The sequence below is a fragment of the Somniosus microcephalus genome, chromosome 29 (genome assembly GCF_052327205.1).
Source record: "Somniosus microcephalus isolate GS21.2 chromosome 29, FLI_Smic_1.0, whole genome shotgun sequence".
NCBI lineage: Eukaryota > Metazoa > Chordata > Chondrichthyes > Squaliformes > Somniosidae > Somniosus > Somniosus microcephalus.
Window position 1 is genome coordinate 3251831 of NC_141015.1, and position 23152 is coordinate 3274982.

At 50.8% G+C, this 23152-nt stretch overlaps 1 protein-coding gene across 1 annotated transcript in view; it reads left to right on the forward strand.

The window, feature by feature from the left end:
* Positions 1-23152, forward strand: part of LOC147098198 (uncharacterized) — a 101022-nt gene that overhangs the window by 27471 nt on the left and 50399 nt on the right. The window contains exon 5 of the mRNA XM_085969965.1: positions 19252-19396. Coding sequence (XP_085826091.1) covers positions 19252-19396 — 145 coding nt within the window. The remainder of the gene's footprint in view (positions 1-19251; positions 19397-23152) is intronic.

Genomic DNA, 23152 nt, shown 5'->3' on the forward strand with positions numbered 1-23152 from the left:
GAGGGAATTAGATATATTTCTACGGGCAAAAGGGGTTAAGGGTTACGGAGAGAAGGCGGGGACGGGATACTGAATTAAAGGATCAGCCATGATCTCATTAAATGGCGGAGCAGGCACGAAGGGCCAAATGGCCTACTCCTGCTCCTATCTTCTATGTATCTATGTATCTATGCTCCTGCCGATCACCTCCAGGGACGCCTGGAATTGGTGTTTCAAAAAGAAGAATCCCGGGCAGCGTATGACGTCACGCCGCCCAGGAGTGCAGCCAGCGCGAAGCCTGGAGCGTGCAGTGCAAGTGAGACACACCCCTTAAGGTCTCATTGTAGTAGGACACGCCCCCAATCTCTCCAAGCAGCTGCAGAGGACTTTGTAGTTACACAGCTGCAGGGAAAGTAAGTTATCTGCTATTTTATGAATGTTTTGGTAACTTCTTTAAACTTTTAAAAACGTTTACATTATTTTGAAGAATCTGAAGTAGTTTTAAACAGAATTAAAGCAATTTAAAGACTTTTAAAAGCCCTAAAAGAATTTTTTTAATTCCATGTATTTATTTAGCAATGTCGTCGTCATACGTGTCTTCACACTGTTCCCTTTGGGGAACTGTATGAAGTGGTGGAAGGATTTATGGCCATGATTAACGCTCATTCCGTGACCATAACCATCTTTGAACCAGCCATTAGGGTGGTTAGTCCTATGGCGGGAGGGTTTTACGGGCTCCCACAAGCTATACAAGGAGGGGGGGCCACCCACACCCACGGACGCAAATATCCCACTGGATGTCAACCCAGAATTTAGAGCCGGAGCTCCGACTCCACTTGCCGGGACTGTCTGGAGCGGGGTTCGAAACCCTACCCTGATCTGGCCCAGCAGCGGGAATCCTACCGCTATGCCAAAGGCCCAATCCGATTCGCAACGTGAAATGGCTGGAATGAGCACAATTCACGGCATTAAAAGAACTCACAATTGAACTGATGATGACCTCAGCAATCTCCTCAAGGAGGTGGAGGCGCAGCGCCTGCTCATCATTGGTAATGAGAAGTCAAAGGCGCCGCAAAAAGGGCAGATGATAGCTTGGTCTTTCAAGTGGCAGCATAGGGCTCCAGTCACGGGGAGGGAAAAGGTGCAGGAAACGTATGGGTGTCACCTTTTGTGCGGAGTGGGCCTTTTGCGTAGCAGTAAGCATCCCCGCCGCTGGGCCAGAAGGAGTAAGGTTTCGAACCCCACTCCAGACAGTCCCGGCAAGTGGAGTCGGAGCTCCAACTATAAATTCTGGGTGGACATCCAGCAGGATACTTGCGTCCGTGGGTGTGGGTGGCCCCCCCCCCTCAGATGGGTTGTGGGAGCCCGTAAAACCCTCACGCCATAGGACTAACCACCCTAATGGCTGGTTCAAAGATGGTTACGGTCACGGAATGAGCGTTAATCACGGCCATAAATCCTTCCACCACTTCATACAGTTCCCGAAAGGGAACAGTGTGAGGATTTGTACGACGATGACCTCTTGCGCAATGCACCTCCTTGGACCCTCAGTCGCAGATGCGAGGGGGCAAATCGTGCAATTGTTAAATTTTTCATTTTTTTTACATGTAAAATGTTGGCCCAGTAATTCCCTTCCAAATGCGCGAGTGCGGTCGGGGTACTTACGCGTCTGGCCGGAGGAAATGCCGGTTTTCAGCATGCACAGCGCATGCGGGGAAAACCGGCATTTCCTGTCCTCTGAACGAAGGGGTTCAGAGGCAAAACGCGTGCGCAGTAAAATTCGCCGCTTTCATTCATGATTTCAGTGAGGTCAAGTCCTTACAACTTACACATGAAAAAAGCATGGGTACAGTTGCTCCAGAGGCTGCGGAGGAAGATATTTCTTATCGTGGAGCTTCTGAAAGTATGTATGTCTGTATATATTCCTTTGCGTGTTATGTATATATTCCTTTACTTATGTGTATGAATGTATTATTTAATTATGACTTTCAGAGAAAGTAACTTATTGGAAAATCATAATTAAAAACATACATTCATACACATTAGTAAAGGAATATGAAACATACATACATATACGTAAAGGAATATATGCGGACATACATACATAATTACTTATTACTGATGAAAAGTTTCTTTCTTAAAAGTGCTGGAAGTGTTACATTACTCATTTTAGAACACTCATTTTCACATTCCATTCACACAGCCACAATTGCTCCTTCTACCTACCGTTCTGAAAACCCGTTTAAAAAAAAGAATTTAAACTTTAAAACTTACTTAAAATTTCTTAAAATAACTTCCCTCCCTTTCCCAAACAAAAATATTGCCTTTCAGAAGCTCCACGATAAAATATATCTTCCTCCGCAGCCTTGGAACAACTTTACACCTGCTTTATTCAAGTGTAACTTGTAAGGACTTACCCTCACTGAATCCATGAATGAAATCTACGAAGTTCACTGCGCAAGCGCTGCCTGTGCAGTCGCACGCGCTGTGCCTATGAACCCCTTCGTTCCGAGGTCTGGAAATGCCGGCGTTCCCCGCATGCGCTGTTCATGCTGAACGCCGGCATTTCCAACGGCCAGATGCGTGAGTACCCCGACCGTACTCACGCCTTTGGTCACGAATTTCTGGCCCAATGTGATTGGAAAAAGAACCAGAGGCGACATGAGGAAACATTTTCTTACACAGCAAGTTGTTGTGATCTAGAATGTGCTGCTTGAATGGGCGGTGGAAGCAGATTCAATAGTAACTTGCAAAATGGATTTTTTAAACGGATACGATTTGCAGGTCTATGGGGAAAGAGCAGGGGAGTGGGGCTAAGTGGACAGCTCTTTCAAAGAGCCGGCTCAGGCACGAAGGGCCAAATGTCCTCCTCCTGTGCTGTATCATTCTAGGATTCTATGATCTAGTGTTTGTCAGATGATGCTGGCAGACTGAGAACAATGGATTGTTCACATCAGAAGCACGGAAAAGATTTTTTCAAGAGCACAATAGATCATTTAGCAACATATGCAAACTAGTTTGAAAAGAGAGTGCAAGCTGGGAGAAAGTTTGTGTAACCAGGACACGCGACACTGAGGCCCCTGACCAGATATCAATTTCAATTTCAATTTCAATTTTATTTGTCACATAACTTAATGCAGTTACGGTGGCATAGTGGTTAGCACTTAATGCAGACACGGTGGCATAGTGGTTAGCACTGTTGCCTCACAGCACCAGGGACCCGGGTTCGAATCCGGCCTCGGGCGACTGTCTGTGTGGAGTTTGCACATTCTCCCCGTGTTTGCGTGGGTTTCCTCCGGGTGCTCCGGTTTCCTCCCACAGTCCAAAGATGTGCGGGTTAGGTTGATTGGCTATGATAAATTGACCCTTAGTGTTAGGGGGATTAAATATGTGGGGTTACGGGGATAGGGTGGGATATGTGTTGGTGTAGGGGTTACGGGGATCAGGTGGGATATGTGTCGGTGCAGGCTCGATGGGCCGAAATGGCCTCTATCTGCACTGTGGGGTTTCTGTGATTTCTGTGATAATGCAACAAGTGAAATCCAGTCAGTGAAATGCTTTTTTCTTAACGAGCCGAGCGCACCAATCAGCAAAGGACACTTAGCTGCCTGGTACGCACGGAGCCCACAAGGACGGCAGCCATCTTCCTCGGCGCCATCACAATAGGGTCCGCTCTCGCCTCGCCTCGCTCCGCCTTTCCTGCACTCCTGCCCGACAATCTTCAGCCGCCATGGTACCGACGTCCTGGGGCCTGCTTCTCCCTGGCTCTCCTTCCACCCGGTCTGACCTCCGAGCCTCCCGCGGTGTCCGACCTCCCAGGGCCTGCTTTTCCGACCTCGGTACGCTGGCCGCCTCCCCTCCTAGCGGTTCGACCTCCGAGTCTCCCGACGAGGAGCTGCCGGCCGCCGTGCTACAGTGGGTCGTTGTGGCCTCCATCGCTGCTTCTGCTGACTCACTACCAACTCTTTCTTTCTAGAGGGGCTCTTTTTGCCTGAATACCATTCAATAAAGAACCAATGAAAAACCAAAGGTATCATTGCCATGAAACCAAGATACAGCCAGTCATATAGCTCTGGTGATTCCTCACATTTACCACAAATCTTCAGAGCATCTGTTCTTTCCCCTCTTGGGCATACCCCATAGTCTCCATATTGCAGCTGACTACCATTTAGGCTTTCTGTTATTTGCATTCCACAGTATAATCCAGGGCACATTAAATCAACATCCATAGTGAGAACCAGTGGCGGCCGCTCCACAGACTCCGACACGGCGAACCCGGGGTATTCCACACTACCAGCGTCTCTCACCGCCTGCTTCCGGTTATGGCGGCAGTGACGTTTGCCCTTACCACGCGAACATTAGTCGGGTGCTCGCGAGCTGAGTCCGTTAACCCCCCGGGGCCCGCGAGCAGAGTCCGTTAACCCCCCGGGGCCCACGAGCCGAGTCAGTTAACCCCCCGGGGCCCGCGAGCAGAGTCCATTAACCCCCCGGTGCCCGCGAGCTGTACATTAACCCCCCGGGGCCCGCGAGCCGTCCGTTAACCCCCCGGGGCCCGCGAGCCGAGTCCGTTAACCCCCCGGGGCCCGCGAGCCGAGTCCATTAACCCCCCGGGGCCCCTCGAGCCAAGTCCGTTAACACCGGGGCCCACGAGCCAAGTCCATTAATCCCCCCGGGGCACACGAGCCGAGTCCGTTAACACCCCAGGGCACGCGAGCCGAGTCCGTTAACACCCGGGGCCCGCGAGCCGAGTCCGTTAACCCTCCGGGGCCCGCGAGCCGAGTCCGTTAACCCCCCGGGGCCCGCGAGCCGAGTCCGTTAACTCCCGGGGCCCGCGAGCCGAGTCCGTTAACCCCCCGGGGCCCGCGAGCCGAGTCCGTTAACCCCCCGGGGCCCACGAGCCGAGTCCGTTAACCCCTTATCGATATCAATATCGCATACCCTGACGGATGCTCACTCACTAATGCTTGGACAGTACAGGGACTGCGGTGGTCTCTGTTATTAAATAGAATGTCAAGAATCACCAAAAGTGCATATCTGGAAGGATTATTGTAATCTTTACACTGGAGTGTGTTACTGATAGACCATTGCATTACTGATATGGGAGGGATTTACTGTGTGAATATTCTCTCTTTAACACTCAGTGCCCACTTAGCCTGCTATCAGTAGGAGGGGAATTGCCAGAATATATTACTAAGGACGTGTTAACAGGACACTTGGAAACTCACAATATGATTAACATAGAAACATAGAAGATAGGAGCAGGAGTAGGCCATTCGGCCCTTCGAGCCTGCTCCGCCATTCAATGAGATCATGGCTGATCATCCAAATTCAGTACCCTGTCCCTGCCTTCTCCCCATATCCCTTGATCCCTTTAGCCTCAAGAAACATATCCAACTCTTTCTTGAATATATTTAATGAACTGGCCTCCACCGCCCTCTGTGGCAGAGAATTCCACAGGTTCACCGCTCTCTGGGTGAAGAAATTCCTCCTCATTTCTGTCCTAAATGGCTTACCCCTTATCCTTTGACTATGACCCCTGGTTCTGGACTCCCCGGCCATAAGAAACATCCTTTCTGCATCTAGTCTGTCCAGACCGGACAGAATTTTATAGGTTTCGATGAGATCCCCTCTCAATCTTCTAAACTCCAGTGAGTATAAGCCCAATCGACACAATCTCTCCTCGTACATCATTCCTGCCATCCCAGGTATCAGCCTGGTGAATCTTCGCTGCACTCCCTCCATGGCAAGAACGTCCTTCCTCAGGTAAGGTGACCAAAACTGCACACAATACTCAAGGTGTAGTCTCACCAAGGCCCTGTACAACTGCAGCAAGACATCCTTGTTCTTGTACTCGAACCCTCTTGCTACGAAGGCCAACATACCATTTGCCTTCTTAACCACCTGCTGCACCTGCATGCTTACCTTCAGTGACTGGTGCACAATAACACCCAGGTCTCTTTGCACTTCCCCTTCTCCCAATCTATTGCCATTCAAATAATAATCTGCCTTCCTGTTTTTGCCACCAAAGTGGATAACCTCACATTTATCCACATTATATTGCATTTGCCATGTTTCTGCCCAATCACCCAACCTGTCCAAATCGTACTGGAGTTTCACGACATCCTCCTCACAGCTTGCCCTCCCACCCAGCTTTGTGTCGTCTGCAAATTTGGAGATATTACATCCAATTCCCTCGTCCAGATCATTAATATATATTGTGAACAGCTGGGGTCCTAGGACCGATCCTTGCGGTACCCCACTAGTCACTGCCTGCCACTCGGAAAACGACCCGTTTATTCCAACTCTTTGCTTTCTGTCCGCCAACCAGTTCTCTATCCAAATCAATACCTTGCCCCCAATCCCTTTTGCCTTAATTTTGCACGCTAATCTCTTATGTGGGACCTTACCGAGAGCCTTCTGAAAGTCCAAATACACCACATCCACTGGTTCTCCCTTATCTATTTTACCAGTTACATCCTCAAAAAATTCCAGTGGATTAGTCAAGCATGATTTACCTTTTGTAAGTCCATGTTGACTGTGTCCGATCCTGTCACTGCTTTCCAAGTGCTCTGCTATTACATCTTTTATAATAGACTCTAGCATTTTTCCCCACCACCGATGTCAGGCTTACCGGCCTATAATTCCCCGCTTTTTCCCTACCACCTTTTTTGAATAGTGTGGTAACTTTAGCTACCCTCCAATCCATGGGTACTGTTCCAGAGTCTATCGAGTTCTGGAAGATGACCAGCAATGCATCTACTATCTCTAGGGCCACTTCTTTAAGTACCCTGGGATGTAGACCATCAGGCCCTGGGGATTTATCGGCCTTCAGCCCCATCAATTTTCCTAACACCATTTCTCTACAGATACTGATTTCTTTCAGTTCCTCCCTCTCATTAGACCCTATGTTCCCCAGCATCTCTGGGAGGTGAAGACAGAACCAAAGTATGTATTTAGTTGGTCAGCCATTTCCTTGTTTCCCATTATAAATTCCCCTGATTCTGACTGTAAGGGACCTACGCTTGACTTCACCAATCTTTTTCTCTTCACATATCTATAAAAGCTTTTACAGTCAGTTTTTATGTTCCCTGATAGCTTACTCTCATATTCTATTTTCCCTTTCTTAATTAATCCCTTTGTCCTCCTTTGTTGACTCCTAAACTGCTCCCAATCCTCAGGATTATTGCTTTTTCTGGCCAATATATATGCCCTCTCCTTAGATCTTATGCTATCCCTAATTTCCCTTGTTAGCCACGGTTGAGTCACCTTTTTTGTTTTATTTTTATGCCAAACTGGGATGAACAAATTCTGTAGCTCATGCATTCGGTCTTTGAATGTTTGCCATTGCCTATCCACCATCAACCCTTTGAGTGCCATTCCCCAATCAATCCTACCCAACTCGCTCCTCAGACCATCGTAGTTTCCTTTATTTAAATTCAGGACCCTACTCTCTGAGTCAAATACTTAATTCTCCATCTTAATGAAGAATTCGATCATATTATGATCGCTCCGACCCAAGGGGCCTCGTACAACAAGATTGCTAATGAATCCTTTCTCGTTACATAATACCCAGTCTAAGATGGCCTGATCTCTGGTTGGTTCCTCGACATATTGGTCCAGGAAGCCATCCTGTAAACACTCCAGGAATTCCTCCTCCACAGTATTGCTACTAATTTGGTTGGCCCAATCTATATGTAGATTAAAGTCACCCATGATGACTGCTGTGCCCTTATTGCACGCTTCTTTAATTTCCCTTTTAATGCCATCCCCAACCTCCGCCTTACTGTTTGGAGGTCTATATACCACTCCCACTAATGTTTATTTCCCCTTGATATTTCTCAATTCTCCCCATACGGATTCCACATCATCAGAGCTAATATCCTTCGTTACAATTGTATTAATCCCTTCTTTAACCAGTAATGCTACCCCACCTCCCTTTCCTTTTTGCCTATCTTTCCTGAATATCGAATACCCCTGGATGTTGAGTTCCCAGTCTTGGCCATCCTTGAGCCACGTTTCCGTAATCCCAACCAAATCATATTTGTTTACCTCTATTTGCGCAGCCAATTCATCCACCTTATTACAAATGCTCCTCGCATTAAGACACAAAGCATTCAGGCTTGTTTTTTTAACACTCTTAGGCCTATTAGAATTATTATTTACTGTGGCCATGTTTGATTTAAACTGTTGATTTCTCTGACTGCCACTTATGTTTTTCTCCTTCCTATGTTTTGCTTTTATCCCTGTTTCCCTTTCCTCTGTCTCCCTGCTCAGGTTCCCAACCCCCTGCCATTTTAGTTTAAACCTCCCAGAACAGTGCTAGCAAACCTCCCCGCGAGGATATTTGTCCCGCTCTGGTTCAGGTGCAACCCGTCCGACTTGTACAAGTCCCACCTTCCCCAGAAACAGGCCCAGTGATCCAGGAAACTAAAGCCCTCCCTCCTGCACCAACTCTTTAGCCACGCATTCATCTGCTCTATCCTTCTATTCCTATACTCACTAGCACGTGGCACCGGGAGTAATCCAGAGATTACAACCTTTGAGGTCCTACTCTTTAATCTGCTACCTAGCTCCCTAACTTCTTGCTGCAGGACCTCATCCCTCTTCCTACCTATGTCGTTGGTCCCAATGTGAACCACGACCTCTGCCTGTTCACCCTCCCCCTTCAGAATGCCCTGCAGCCGTTCAGTGACATCCTTGACCCTGGCATCAGGGAGGCAACAAACCATCCTGGAGTCTCGTCTATGGCCACAGAAATGCCTATCTGTTACCCTTACGATAGAATCCACTACCACTATTGCTCTCCCACTCTTTTTCCTCCCTTCCTGAGCAGCAGAAGCACCCCTGGTGCCAGGAAGTTGGCTGCTGCTGCCTTCCTCTGGTAAGTCATCCCCCTCAACAGTATCCAAATTGGTATACCTGTTTGAAAGGGGGATGGCCATAGGGGTCCCCTGCACTACCTGCCTGTCTCTACTGCTCTGCCTGATGGTCACCCATTTCCCTTCTGCCTGCACAGCCCTACCCTGCGGTGTGACCAACTCACTATACGTGTTATCCACGACCCTCTCAGCATCGTGAATGCTCCACAACCTATCCATCCGCAGCTCCAGCGCCTCAATACGGCCCATTAGTAGCTGCAGCTGCATGCATTTCTGGCACACGTGGTCATCAGGGACACTGGCAGCGTCCCTGAATTCCCACATAGAGCAAGAGGAGCATAACACGGGGCTTATCTCTCCTGGCATGACTTACCCCTTTAATTCATTTAAATTAATTCAATACCACCAGTTAAATATATAATCTAGGGCGCTTATTTACCACCTGTCCCCACTACACCATAGAGACCCTAGAAAATATAAACCGCAGAATTTAAGCTTGTAATGAAAAGGAGAAAGAAAGAAATACTCACCAACCAATCACTTACCTGCTTCCTGGTGACGTCACACTTGGATTACATTTTACCTCTCTCCCCTGCTGTTGAATTGGTCCAGCCTCGTTCGCTGAATCAGCCGCCGCTCCCCAACTGCCGCCGGTTTTTGAAACTCCTCAGCTGCTCGCTCGCAGGTCCGCTCTGGTCGTGCCTCGTTCACTGAATCAGCCGCCGCTCCCCAACTGCTGCCGGTTTTTGAAACTCCTCAGCTGCTCGCAGAATCAACACAGTTTAATGAAAGGGAAATTATGTTTGACAAAACTAGCAGGGTAGTTAAGGTGGAAACCAGTGACTGTAATGCATTTGGATATTAAAAATTTCATAAGCTTCAATGAGATCACCTCACATTCTTCTCAACTCCAGATAATATAGGACCATTCGTATTAATCTCTCCTCATAGGACGACCCTCTCATCGCAGGAATCTATCTGATGAAGTAGACACAATTTAGGCCTGGCTGGATGTAACTGGTGGAGTTCCTCATGGATCAGTGCTTGGGCCTCAGTTATTTACAATCTATATCAATGACATAGCTGTGTGGGGATGAATGTAATGTATCCAAGTTTACTAATGATACAAAGGTGGGAGAGTAAGTCTTAGCGTCATAACGGCACAGAAGGAGGCCATTCAGCCCATCGAGTCCGTGCCAGCTCTCTGTAGAACAATCCAGTCAGTCCCATTCCCCCGCTCTATCCCCGTAGCCCTGCAAGTTTATTTCCCTCAAGTGCCTATCCAGTCTCCAGTTGAAAACATTGAGTATCTCCGCTTCCACCACGTCCGTCGGCAGCGAATTCCAGGTCATCACCAGTCGCTGCATAAAAAGCTTTTGCTCACTTCCCCCCTGTATCTCTTGCCCAAAACCTTAAATCTGTGTCCCCGACTCCTTGTAAAATTAAATAGTGGGAACAGTCTTTCCCCGTCTAGCTATCCAAACCCGTCATAATCTTGTACACCTCTATCAAATCACCCCTCAACCTTCTTTGCTCTAATGAAAATAAATCCAGCTTCTCCAACCTGTCCTTGTAGCTAACGTCCCCCATCCCCGGAACCAGTCTGGTAAATCTCCTCTGCACCCTCTCAATGGCCCTCCCATCCTTCCTAAAGTGTGGTGACCAGAACTGGATGCAATACTCCAGTTGTGGCTTAACCAGCGCTTTATAAAGTTTCAGCATAATTTCTCTACCGTTGTACTCAATACCTCCATTTATGAAGCCCAAGATCTCATATGGTTTGTTAACTAATATCTCAATATGCCCTGCCAACTTCAGGGACTTATGCACATTAACTTCCAGGTCCCTCTGTTCCTGCAAACTCTTTAAAACTGTGACATTAAGTGTATATTGACTATCAATTTCCTTTTGGCAAAATGCATCACTCACACTTCTCTGTATTAAATTCCATCTGCCACTTGTCTGCCCATTCTGCTAGGCTTTCTATGTCCTGTTGCAGTCGATTGGTATCATCACGGTTTGCCCCACCCACAAGTTTGGTGTCATCAGCAGATTTAGAAATTCTACTCTGTATTCCAATAACCAGTTCTTTTATATATATATCAAAAAAAGCAGTGGCCCCAGAACTGACCCTTGGGAAACAACACTGATCCTCTAGTCTGAAAAACAGCTATTTACCACAACTCGCTGTTTTCTGTCCTTAAGCCAATTCTTTATCCAAGCTGCCAATGACCCACCTATTCCATGAGCCTCAATTTTGTTAACCAGCCTTCTATGTGGTACTTTGTCAAACGCCTTCCACAAAGCCATGTAGACAACATCGATTGCATTCCCTTAAACAACCCTCAATGTTATTCCTCCAAAAATTCAATTAGATTACTCAAAAACGATCTGCCATTTACAAATCCGTGTTGGCTCTCCTTAATTAGTTAAAACCTCTCCAAGTGCCCGTTAATGTTTTCCTTGATTATTGTTTCTAAAACTTTACCCACCACTGATGTTAAGCTGACCAGCCTGATGTTACGAGGATTGACCTTACATCCTTTCTTCAGTAATGGTGTTACATTTGCCATTTTCCAATCCTCAGGCACCTCCCCCTCACCTAGGGAAGATTGGAAAATTATGGCAAACCCTTCCGCAATCGCCTCCCCCAATTCCCTTAGCAGCCTGGTATGCAAGCCATCTGAACCAGGTGACTTGTGCATTCTAAGCATACCCAATCTTTCGAGTACAACCTGTCCATTCAATTTTTAGCCCTTCCATTGCTTCTACCGCTTCCACTTCTACTGATATTTTGTCAGAAGCCACCTCTTTAGTAAACACCGATACAAAGTAATCATTGACTATTCTCGCCTTGCCCTGCACATCTAAGCACATATCACCGCCTTTGTCTCTTATCGGTCCCACCCCGATTCTAACTACCAGCTTACTATTTACATGTCGGTAGAAGATTTTTGGGTTCCCTTTTATGTTATCCGCCATTCTACTCTGATGTTCTCTCTTTGCCAATCTTATTTTCATCTTCCCAACCCCTCTCAACTTATTGTAAGTTGTGACGAGGATGCAAGAAGGCTGCAAAGGTACATAGACCGGTTAAGTGATTGAGCAAGTAGGTGGCATATGGAGTATAATGTGGGGACATGTGAAATTATCCACTTTGATAGTCCAAAGATGTGCGGGTTAGGTTGATTGGCTATGATAAATTGACCCTTAGTGTTAGGGGGATTAAATACGTGGGGTTACGGGGATAGGGTGGGATATGTGTTGGTGTAGGGGTTACAGGGATCGGGTGGGATATGTGTCGGTGCAGGCTCGATGGGCCGAAATGGCCTCTATCTGCACTGTGGGGTTTCTGATTCTTCTGATTCTGAATAGGAAGAATGGAAAAACAGCACAAGGTGAGAGATTAATAAATGTTTGTATTCAGAAGGATTTGGGGTTCCTTGTACACGAATCGCAGAAAGTTAACTTGCAGGTTCGGCAAACAATTCGGAGGGGATTTTAGACTTTATTGCAAGGGGATTGGAGTACAAGAGTAAGGGAGTCTTGAAGCAGTCATATAGGGCTTTGCTGAGACAACACCTGGAGTACGGTGCACAGATTTGGACTCCTTATCTAAGGAAGGATATACATGCCTTAGAGGCGGTGCAACGAATGTTCTCTAGATTGATTCCGGTGAAGGAAGTATTGTCCTATGAGAAGAAATTACATTAAATGGGCTATATTCTCTGGAGTTTAGAAGAATGAGAGGTGATCTCATCGAAACATGTGAAACTCATTAAGGGCTTGACAGGGTATATGCTGAGTAGCTGCTTTTCCCTGGCTGGAGATTCGAGAACTAGGGGTCATAATGTCAGGATAAGGGGTCAGCCATTTAGGACTGTGATGAGGAGTAACATAGAAACATAGAAGGTAGGAGCAGGAGTAGGCCATTCGGCCCTTCGAGCCTGCTCCGCCATTCAACGAGATCATGGCTGATCATCCAAACCCTAGCACCCGGTCCCTACACCGACAGCCATCCCACCCAAGCCCTATCCCCATAACCCCGTAGTGTCTCCATTGTGAATCTTTGGAGTTCTCTACACCAGAAAGCTGCGGTGCTCAGTCCATGTGTATATTCAGGACTGAGATTGATAGATATTGGAGCACTAATGGAAACAAGGTATATGTGTTAGGGCAGGATGGTGGCGTTGAGTTAGAATATCTGCCATGATTTTATAGCTGAGCAGGCTCCTGCTCCTAATTCTTATGTTCTTATGACCATTAAAGTTCCAATATACACTGACCATTCCCCAATAATGACCATAACATGATCAGACCCTCCCCAGTTACAATCTCCCTACACACTTCATGCTGGGCAGCTGGGGACAAGTTATGTTACAGCATCAAAGCCCAGCTGGTTACCATGGACCCAGGAGAGATGTTTACTTATCTGTTTATCTCAGGTCATTTCATTAAACGTCTGTAATCTTAACTCATTTAAAATTGACTGGAAAATCTGGGGTTGTTCTCCTGACAGCAGATAAGGCTAAGAGGAGATTTGATAGCGGTATTCAAAGTCAGGAAGGGTTTAGATAGAGAAAATAAAGAGGAACTGTTTCCACTGGCTGAAGGGTCGATAACAAGAGGGCACAGATTTAAGGTGATTGGGAAAATTACCAGAGGCGAAATGAGATAAAGGCCTAGAAATTCAGTTGGGCGCGCCAGCCGTTAGCGCCTTAGGAGGAGTAGATCTCGAGCACTAGGCGCTTAGCGGCCGGGCGCAGCGCGATCTGCGCCTCACCCCAACTTCAGTACACATTTAGCGCTGGCGCAAAGTCTTAGCGCGCGCCCTGCTGCGCGCGCAGATCATGACGTCATTTCGTCGTGCAACGCCCTTTGTGCGCCCGGAACCGGAACTTCACTCGCGCCGGCCCATTGTGCGCCGGGCGGCCCTAATGACTGTGAAGTGGAATGGTACACAGCCGAGGTGGGCCGCGGGGAGCGCTAATTAAAGGGCACTTACCCTGCACTTTAAAGGCCAGCCATTTTGCAGCATTCACTCTTGTGCAACGGTTTTTTGGAGAGAGACCAAGGAGGAGAGCTTACTGCTTTGGACCAACACTAGGACAGGTATTTTTGGCTCAGGCCAGAGCTTAGCAATTATCTTTGCCTTCATTGAGAGCTCAGTGTTTGCCAGCATATAATGGGGGCTGCATTGGGTGCCAACGCTGACTTTCAGCCTTATGCCAGAAGGGCTTACAGACGCCGTGAGAGAGTGGCAGCCCTGGCTAGACGCAGAGGGGGAAACAGGCGTCGCCAACTGAGGCCTTACCCACCCAGGGTATACCGCCAGCAGTCCTCCTATCTGACCATGTCTGCCGCGATGTGTGTTAGGAGGCTGCGATTCAGAAGGGAGGTGGTTGCAGACATCTGCCAGCTGCTTCACAGAGCTCTGCAGCCACAGCTGATGCGCAGGACGTCTCTGTCGGTGGCTCTCAACTTCTATGCCACCGGCTCCTTCCAATCCGCTGCTGGGGACATCGCTAACATCTCCCAGTTTGCCGTGCATTGCTGCATCCGCCAGGTGACCGAAGCCCTTTTCAGAAGGAGACATCAATTCATCTCCTTCCCCATGACCCTGGACAAGCAGCAGCAGCATGCAGTGGGATTTGCAAGAATAGCGGGCTTCCCCATGGTGCAGGGCGCCATTGACTGCACGCATGTGGCTTTGTGGGCACCTTTGGAGCATGACGAGGATTACCACAACCGGAAGGGCTACCATTCCCTCAACGTACAGCTGGTGTGTGACCACAGGCAGCGCATCCTAGCTGTCAATGCCCGCTTTCCAGGCAGCAGCCACGATGCCTTTATTCTGCGACAGACAACTGTGGCTGACATGTTCCAGGCACAGCCTCACCCAAGAGGATGGCTTATTGGAGACAAAGGCTATCCTTTGTGTACCTGGCTCATGACCCCGCTCCGCGCGCCCACGACCCCTGCTGAAGAGGCACACAACGAGAGCCATCAAGCGACTAGGAACATCATAGAACAAACAATCGGCGTCCTCAAGCAATGGTTCTGCTGTCTCGATCGCTCCGGGGGAGCCCTCCAGTATTCGCAGGAGCGAGTCTCCCAATTCGTCGTTGTTTGCTGCATGCTGCACAACCTGGCTATCCGCAGGACTCAGGCACTGCCACCTCACGTTGGACCACCACCTCAGGAGGAGGAGCAGGAGTACCAGCCCAGGAGGGAGGCACAAGGTCCAAGGGCCACCCGTCGGCGGCTTATTGAACGTCACTTCTAGGCCCCCTGTCAGGGAATGGCTTGTGCCAATGAAAGAACATGATTGCAGCCGCTCCGCAAGCCCTCAGCCGGTTAAGGCAACAAACACTTCAAAGATCAAACATGGACAATGTTAATAAATAAAATGCTTTATTGTACAAACTCAGGGCCCTTCCCACATGAAAACCAAAAACAGACGAAACCCCCAAAAAACACTCAAACACATTACTCGCTCCCACAACCTGGAGAGGATTAACAAAACAGTGCAACTAAAATGGCCGTCATCCTCGGCCTTCATAAAAAACAAACATCACATCCTCGGCCTTCAAAAAACAAACATCCAATTCTCGGCCTTCAAAAAACAAACATCCAATTCTCGGCCTCAAAAAACAAACATCCAATTCTCGGCCTCAAAAAACAAACACAACTGGCCACACATTCGACTTTTTGGCCCGCTAGGGCGATGCCTTGACCATCTTTGTGTGGCCCCTGCCCGCCCTGCTGCTCCTCCTCAAAGTAAGGCCATTGGCTGCTGCAAGGCTGGGGGCAGGCTCCAGAGGGGCACATGTTGTGACGGCAGATGCCCTTGGGTGTCGGCCTAGTCGAGGTCTGGCCGTCGAGCGGGCGGCTGTTGAATGCTGCAGCTGTGGCTGGCCAGCATCAGTCGCTGCAGCAGCTCCTGGCAGCTCCACTGGGGGAGTGGCAGTGGCGGCTGGAGGAATGGGGGCAAGCTGGCGGATGGCAGGCGCTCGCTGGTTGCCTGAGACACTGGCACTCGCCCGGGCCAGCACTGCAGCATGCGCACCAATCTGCCGAGGGACAGACCACTGTGCTGCTGCAGCGTGCCGGGTGCCCTGGCGATGCCTGGCTGACACAGCGAGTGTGGCAGCAGTGAGTGCCCGTGTTGACCTGTTCAGTGACCTCATCAGAGCACCCAGTGACTGCACGACACCACTGATCAGCTGCCCACTCGCTGCCTGAGCTGCCCCGAATGCCGCACGACTCGCTGCCTGATCTGCCCCGAATGCCGCCCGACTCGCTGCCTGCTCTGCCCCGAATTCCACCAAACTGATGGCCTGTGAGGCCCCGACGTCGGTGACACTCCGAGAGAGGGACTCGATGGCCTCAGGCAACCGTCCCACTACCCCCATGAGCTCCGTGTGCCAGCGCTCCGAGTCCGCGGACAAGTCCTCGAGGCGTTCCATCTCCTCGGCGAAGACCATCTCCAGACTGGAGTCCGGACTCTCCCTCTGGGGAGAAGGCCGCCGAGCTGGCCGACCCTTCCTGCATTGTTGGACGCTGCTGGGCCCAGCAATTGGACTCCCCTCCGACCCTTCACCCCTCTGGGGAGAAGGCCGCTGAGCTTCCACCCCCCTCCCGCATTTCTGCAGGCCGCAGGTCCCATGAGCTCCCCTCCCCTCCGACACTTCCGCCACGCTCCCCTCCAGGGAAGACGTGTCCCCTACATTCGCATGGGTTGCCGCGGCTGAGGGTTCCCCTGATGGGCCGCCTTCCTCATGCTCCTCCTCCTCCTCCTCTTCTGAGGGGCTGTCACTGGCAAGTTCAGGGACCTCCTCCTCAGCATCTGAAAGCAGGAAGGCACAAGAGTAGCTTTAGAGTGAGGAGAGGGCGTCAGCGAGGGGTGCATGAGTGGTGGCATTCAGCGCATTGGTCAGACAGTGGCAAAGGATGTAGATCTGATGCGCAAGTGGGACAAGAGAGGTCCAAAAGGTGATGTCCTTACCATTGGTGCCCAGAACAGGGTCGGCATCTCCACATGCAACGGGGCCAATCACCCGGCCACCCATGATGCACTCCACGCGATGTTGCAGCTTGGTGAGCGGCTGGATCTGGGGTCGATCTCCCCCGGTCGCAGTCCGGCTCTTCTTATTATTGGCCAGCTTGGCCTGCAAGAGAAAGGACGGCCTCTAAGTACAGTGTGTAGCCCTGATCTTGTGTGCACTGCCTCCCATGGTGGAATAGCCTGGCCAGTGTGTCGCCCTGATCTTGTGTGCACTGCCTCCCATGGTGGAATAGCCTGGCCAGTGTGTCGTCCTGATCTTGTGTGCACTGCCTCCCATGGTGGAATAGCCTGGCCAGTGTGTTGCCCTGATCTTGTGTGCACTGCCTCCCATGGTGGAATAGCCTGGCCAGTGTGTCGCCCTGATCTTGTGTGCGCTGCCTCCCATGGTGGAATAGCCTGGCCAGTGTGTCGCCCTGATATTGTGTGCACTGCCTCCCATGGTGGAATAGCCTGGCCAGTGTGTCGCCCTGATCTTGTGTGCACTGCCTCCCATGGTGGAATAGCCTGGCCAGTGTGTAGCCTTGATCTTGTGTGCACTGCCTCCCATGGTGGAATAGCCTGGCCAGTGTGTAGCCCTGATCTTGTGTGCACTGCCTCCCATGGTGGAATAGCTTGGCCAGTGTGTTAAGTGCAGAATGTGCAATTGATGTTCTTGCCTGTCCCATAGCTGCTGGGTGAGGGCTGGCCCTTAGGGCTTTCAGGTCCCTTTGCCCATAATGTGAGGTGCATATGCAAGGATGAGGAGGACACTGGAAAGGGTACTCACCCTGACAATCCGAGTGAGGTCATTAAACTTTTTGCGGCATTGGACACCGGTCCTGGGGACCTCGCTGTTGGCTGACACCTTGCTGGCGACATGCCTCCAGGCTCTCCGGTAGACGCGGACCGGCGCCTTCCTGCCATTGTCCGGGTACAAATTATGGCGCCTCTTCTCCACAGCACCAACCAGCACACTCAGATCAAGCTCTGAGAAGCGCTGCGCTCGTTCACGGGCCTTCTGCATGGCTTCAGGCGCTATTTGGGTCCAGCAGCAGTGTTCAGGCCTAGCTGGAGGGCTCTACTATCCAGGGCGTGGCAGCAGACCAAGTCGACCCTTCCCCCTTAAGAGCTGGCCGGCGCCAGGGTGTCTGCTGTCAATCACGAGATGGCCGCACCTGCGCTGCGCCCGGCCTCGGCGCTCTCGCTCAGCAACTCCGGCTTAGCGCCTAAAGAGAGGCGTCCAGCGCCAGTTTTAGCGCTCGAGCAAACTCTTAGGGCGAAGCTAATGAATATCGGAGAAGTGGCCTCGATTTTGTGGCGGGCGCAAACTTTAGCGGCCGCCCGACTTTACCGCCCCAAAAGTGGTTACAATGAATTTCTAGGCCAAAGTTTTTTTACACAAAGAGTGGTTAGGATTTGGAAAGCACTGCCTGATAGGGTGATGGAAACAGATTCAGTAGTAACCTGCAAAATTAAATTGCACTCTGTTCACCAGCTCAGTCTGCAGGTGGAGGAGGAGTGTCCCAAATGGTGGAGTTGGCTGCGGGAATTGCAGCTTGAAACTTTCCCAGGCATGCGGTGTTCTGTAGCTGGGAAATAACAGTTAATGTAGAACAGAGAGATCAGTCTGTGAGGAGGGAGGGAGAGGGTGAGTGTGAGTGGAAATCCTGAGTCTCTGTATTAATAGAAGTAAAATGGAGCCCAAACTTCAGAGATGTAAGGATATCAGCAAATAGTGATGATATTTGTCTGTGTTTGATTACTTATGCCTTACAGCATATTTGTCTGTGTTTTTGATTACTTGTGCCTGACCAGCAGAGGTCATGTGAGAGACAAGCAGTCCAGAGAAGTTTTACTTTCAGTTTCATTCTAGCTGCATCACAGCATAGTGTGTTCTGTAAAAAGCTGTAGAAAGTCTTGAACAAGACTTTAGATTAAACAACATTCTCTTTCAGAAATGAGTCTTTATTGAACCCAAAAAGAAATCAAAACAAGAGACACAGAACGAAATTTGGTTTATAGAATTGCTAAATTCCTGCTATAAATTTGCAGCTTTTCTATTGATTGAGGTAAAGCTGAGGTTTTTCCTTCTTTCTGTTACCTGAGTGATAAGCGCTGATCTAGAATAGGGAGGACTGTCTGTGAGCAGTGAGTTAGAGGGGAACTCGACTGGGAGAGAGATGGAAACCTGGTTTAGAGAAGTAGGAAAGTTTCCTGCGTTTATTTGGAGGATTTTCTAACAGGCTGGAGAGTGAGAAAGAGATTATTGGTGCTTCGGGTGGGACAAGCCGTTGTGTAACATTAACTGTGCTTTATATTAACATGAAACATCATTCTGTCACTCAGTTGCAGACTCCGCACTCACTGACCCGTGTGAACATCACACAGTGCTGGACGAGCCCTTGAGGAGCACGGACTGTATTGGGAATCAGTGCACTGGCCAATACCAGTGCGATCGGACTCTTATCCACGGATGGCACAGATTTAAAAGGTAACGTGCGGGGAAAATTACAGTTAAACAAGTCGATAAGAGATGGGCAAATTTACAAAAGAGAACAAAGCTTGAGAGGAGGAATGGGAACTGCAGAGTGATCGGGATCATCAGTCAGAGCAATGGGACAGGGTGGTTGTACACGGGAAGGGGATCAACCGGAGTCTGCAGAGAGAGAAACATGGAGAATAAAGGGAGATACCCTAGAGAGAGGGTAAAAAAGAACGAGGCAGAGATTAAAGGGAGATAGCCCGGATAGAGGGGAATATAGAACGGGGACAGGCAGTAAGGGAGATAGCCCGGATAGTGGGGAATATAGAACGGGGAAAGAGAGTAAAGGTGGTAGAGAGAAAAAGGCGAATTATAGACTGGTAAGCCTGACATCGGTAGTGGGGAAAAAGCTAGAGTCCATTATAAAAGATGTAAAAGACTCTCAGTTGTCAGTGAGAGATATCATGAGGTATCTCAGTCCTGGGGTGAATTTAGATTAAGAATAACTTTCTATTTTTGGTTCTTCATTGATAAAACTATATATATATATATATATATATATATTACTAGCTGGGGGAGCCCGGCGTTGCCGAGGCTTTTCGAGGGCATGTTGTTGTTGGAAGAGAGAGAGCCCTCTCCCTCACACTCTCTCTCCCCCCCCCTCTCCCTCACACTCTCTCTCCCCCCTCTCCCTCACACTCTCTCTCCCCCCCTCTCCCTCACACTCTCTCTCCCCCCCCTCTCCCTCACACTCTCTCTCCCCCCTCTCCCTCACACTCTCTCTCCCCCCCCCACACTCTCTCTCCCCCCCTCTCCCTCACACTCTTCCCCCCTCTCCCTCACACTCTCTCCCCCCCTCCCTCACACTCTCTCTCTCCCCCCCCTCTCCCTCACACTCTCCCTCCAGGCCCGACCGGACTAACCTCGGTAGCACCTGCTGGTGAACAAGGCGGGCCTTTGGACCCGGTTGGCAGAATCCCGTGTCCGAATGAGATCGGGGACAGCCGTTTAAAAAAAAGCCAGAGCGGGCTCTCGCGGGCGGGCGGCGCATGCGCGGTCAGTGCCAGCTGCGCGAGGCGGCCCGTGGGGAGTAGGCAGGGAAACCCCGCGGGCTGGCGGCCGTTAGCAAGCGGATCACTTCGGGTGTCCATCCCGCGCTCTGGCCCCGAAACCGTCAAACCTGAGAGGGGGAAGTAGAGAGAGACAGGGAAGAGGAGAAGGAGAGGGAGGGAAGAGGAGAGAGGGAAGAGGAGGAGGAGAGAGAGAGAGGGAAGAAAGAGAGAGAGAGAGAGAAATTTTTTGAGCTTCAGGCCCCGAGTCCCCCCTGCGCGAGGGTGAGGAGGAGGGGGGGGGTTGCTAAACACAATATAAAACTCAAATAAATTGTTAATTAATTCCCTAACACATAATTCAAATATTTACCTTACTTCCCTAACACACTGAAAGTGTGGGGAAAAAAATCGTTGAAAAATCAAGATGGCGGCCACTCACCTCGGTTCAGAAGGATAAGGCCCGCCCACACACGCACCGATTGGTCGACCGGTCAGGTCACCGAAGCGTAGGATTGGTCAATCGTCGAGTCACTCGACACTCAACTGTAGGAAGGAACCCGCCGTCTGATTGGTCGACCTCGACGTCACACGGTCGCTAATGAGATGCTAATGAGCGGAACGCTGAACGTTTTTCGGATACCGCGGGCGGGATTTTTGTCCGGCCGAAACGTAAATCTGCCTATGACCGGTCCGGAATCGCAAGCCTTCTTTTGAGGCGACGCGCGCGTCGGTACGCTCTGTAACTTTCAAACGTTATAGAGAACGGACAGACAGACAGACAGAAGAGCCGCTTTATATATATAAGTCTATCTATCTATCTATCTTATATATATAAAGCGGCTCTTCTGTCTGTCCCAATGTCTGTCTGTCCCGATGTCTGTCTGTCCGTGTTCTATGCGTTTGAAAGTTACAGAGCGTACCGACGCGCGCGTCGCGCCTCAAAAGAAAGCTTGCGATTCCGGACAGGTCATTGGTGTATTTACCTTTCGGCCGGACAAATACCGCGCCCGCGGTATCCGAAAAACGTTTAGCGTTCCGCTCATTAGCATCTCATTAGCGACCGTGTGACGTCGAGGTCGACCAATCGGACGGCGGGTTCCTGGCGCGTGCCGTCCTACAGTTGAGTGTCGAGTGACTCGACGATTGACCAATCCTACGCTTCGGTGACCTGACCGGTCGACCAATCGGTGCGTGTGTGGGCGGGCCTTATCCTTCTGAACCGAGGTGAGTGGCCGCCATCTTGATTTTTCACGATTTTTTCCCCACACTTTCAGTGTGTTAGGGAACGAAGGTAAATATTTGAATTATGTGTTAGGGAATTAATTAACAATTTATTTGAGTTTTATATTGTGTTTAGCAACCCCCCCCCTCCTCCTCACCCTCGCGCAGGGGGGACTCGGGGCTGCTGTCCAGGCCCGCTGCAGGCAGGCCTGAAGCTCAAAAATTTCTCTCTCTCTCTCTCTTCCCTCTCTCTCTCTCCTTCTCTTCGCTCTCTCTCCTTCTCCTCTTCCCTCTCTCTCCTTCTCCTCTTCCCTCTCTGTCTCTGTCTACTTCCCCCTCTCAGGTTTGACGGTGTCGGGGCTGGAGCGCAGGTTAGCCACCCGAAATGATCCGCTTGCTAACGGCCGCCAGCCCGCGGGGTTTCCCTGCCTACTCCCCGCGGGCCGCCTCGCGCCGCTGGCACTGACCGCGCATGCGCCGCCCGCCCGCGAGAGCCCGCTCTGGCTTTTTTTTTAAATGGCTGTCCCCGGTCTCAATCGGACACGGGAGTCTGCCAACCGGGTCCAAAGGCCCGCCTTGTTCACCAGCAGGTGCTAACGAGGTGAGTCCGGTCGGGCCTGGGGGGGGAGAGGGTGTGTGAGGGGGGGAGAGGGGAGTGTGAGGGGGGGGAGAGGGGAGTGTGAGGGAGAGGGGGGGGAGAGGGGAGTGTGAGGGAGGAGAGGGGAGTGTGAGGGAGAGGGGGAGAGGGGAGTGTGAGGGAGAGGGGGGAGAGGGGAGTGTGAGGGAGAGGGGGGAGAGGGGAGTGTGAGGGAGAGGGGGGAGGGGAGTTTGAGGGAGGGGGGAGGGGAGTGTGAGGGAGAGGGGGAGGGGAGTGTGAGGGGGAGGGGGGGGAGGGGAGTGTGAGGGGAGGAGGGGAGTGTGAGGGGAGGAGGGGAGTGTGAGGGGGGAGGGGAGTGTGAGGGAGGGGGGGAGGGGAGTGTGAGGGAGGGGGGGGAGGGGGAGTGTGAGGGAAGGGGGGGAGGGGAGTGTGAGGGAGAGGGGGGAGGGGAGTGTGAGGGAGAGGGGGGGAGGGGAGTGTGAGGGAGAGGGGGGGGAGGGGAGTGTGAGGGAGAGGGGGGGAGGGGAGTGTGAGGGAGGGGGAGGGGAGTGTGAGAGAGGGGGGGGGAGAGAGAGAGAGGAGCGGGGGGAAGAGAGAGAGAGAGCGGGGGGGGAAAGAGAGAGAGAGAGCGGGGGGGAAAGAGAGAGAGAGAGCGGGGGGAAAGAGAGAGAGAGAGCGGGGGGGAAGAGAGAGAGAGAGCGGGGGGGAAGAGAGAGGAGAGCGGGGGGGGAAGAGAGAGAGAGAGCGGGGGGGGAAGAGAGAGAGAGAGCGGGGGGGGAAGAGAGAGGGAGCGGGGGGGAAAGAGAAGAGAGAGCGGGGGGGGGAAAGAGAAAGAGAGAGCGGGGGGGAAGAGAGAGAGAGAGCGGGTGGGAATAGAGAGAGAGAGCGGGTGGG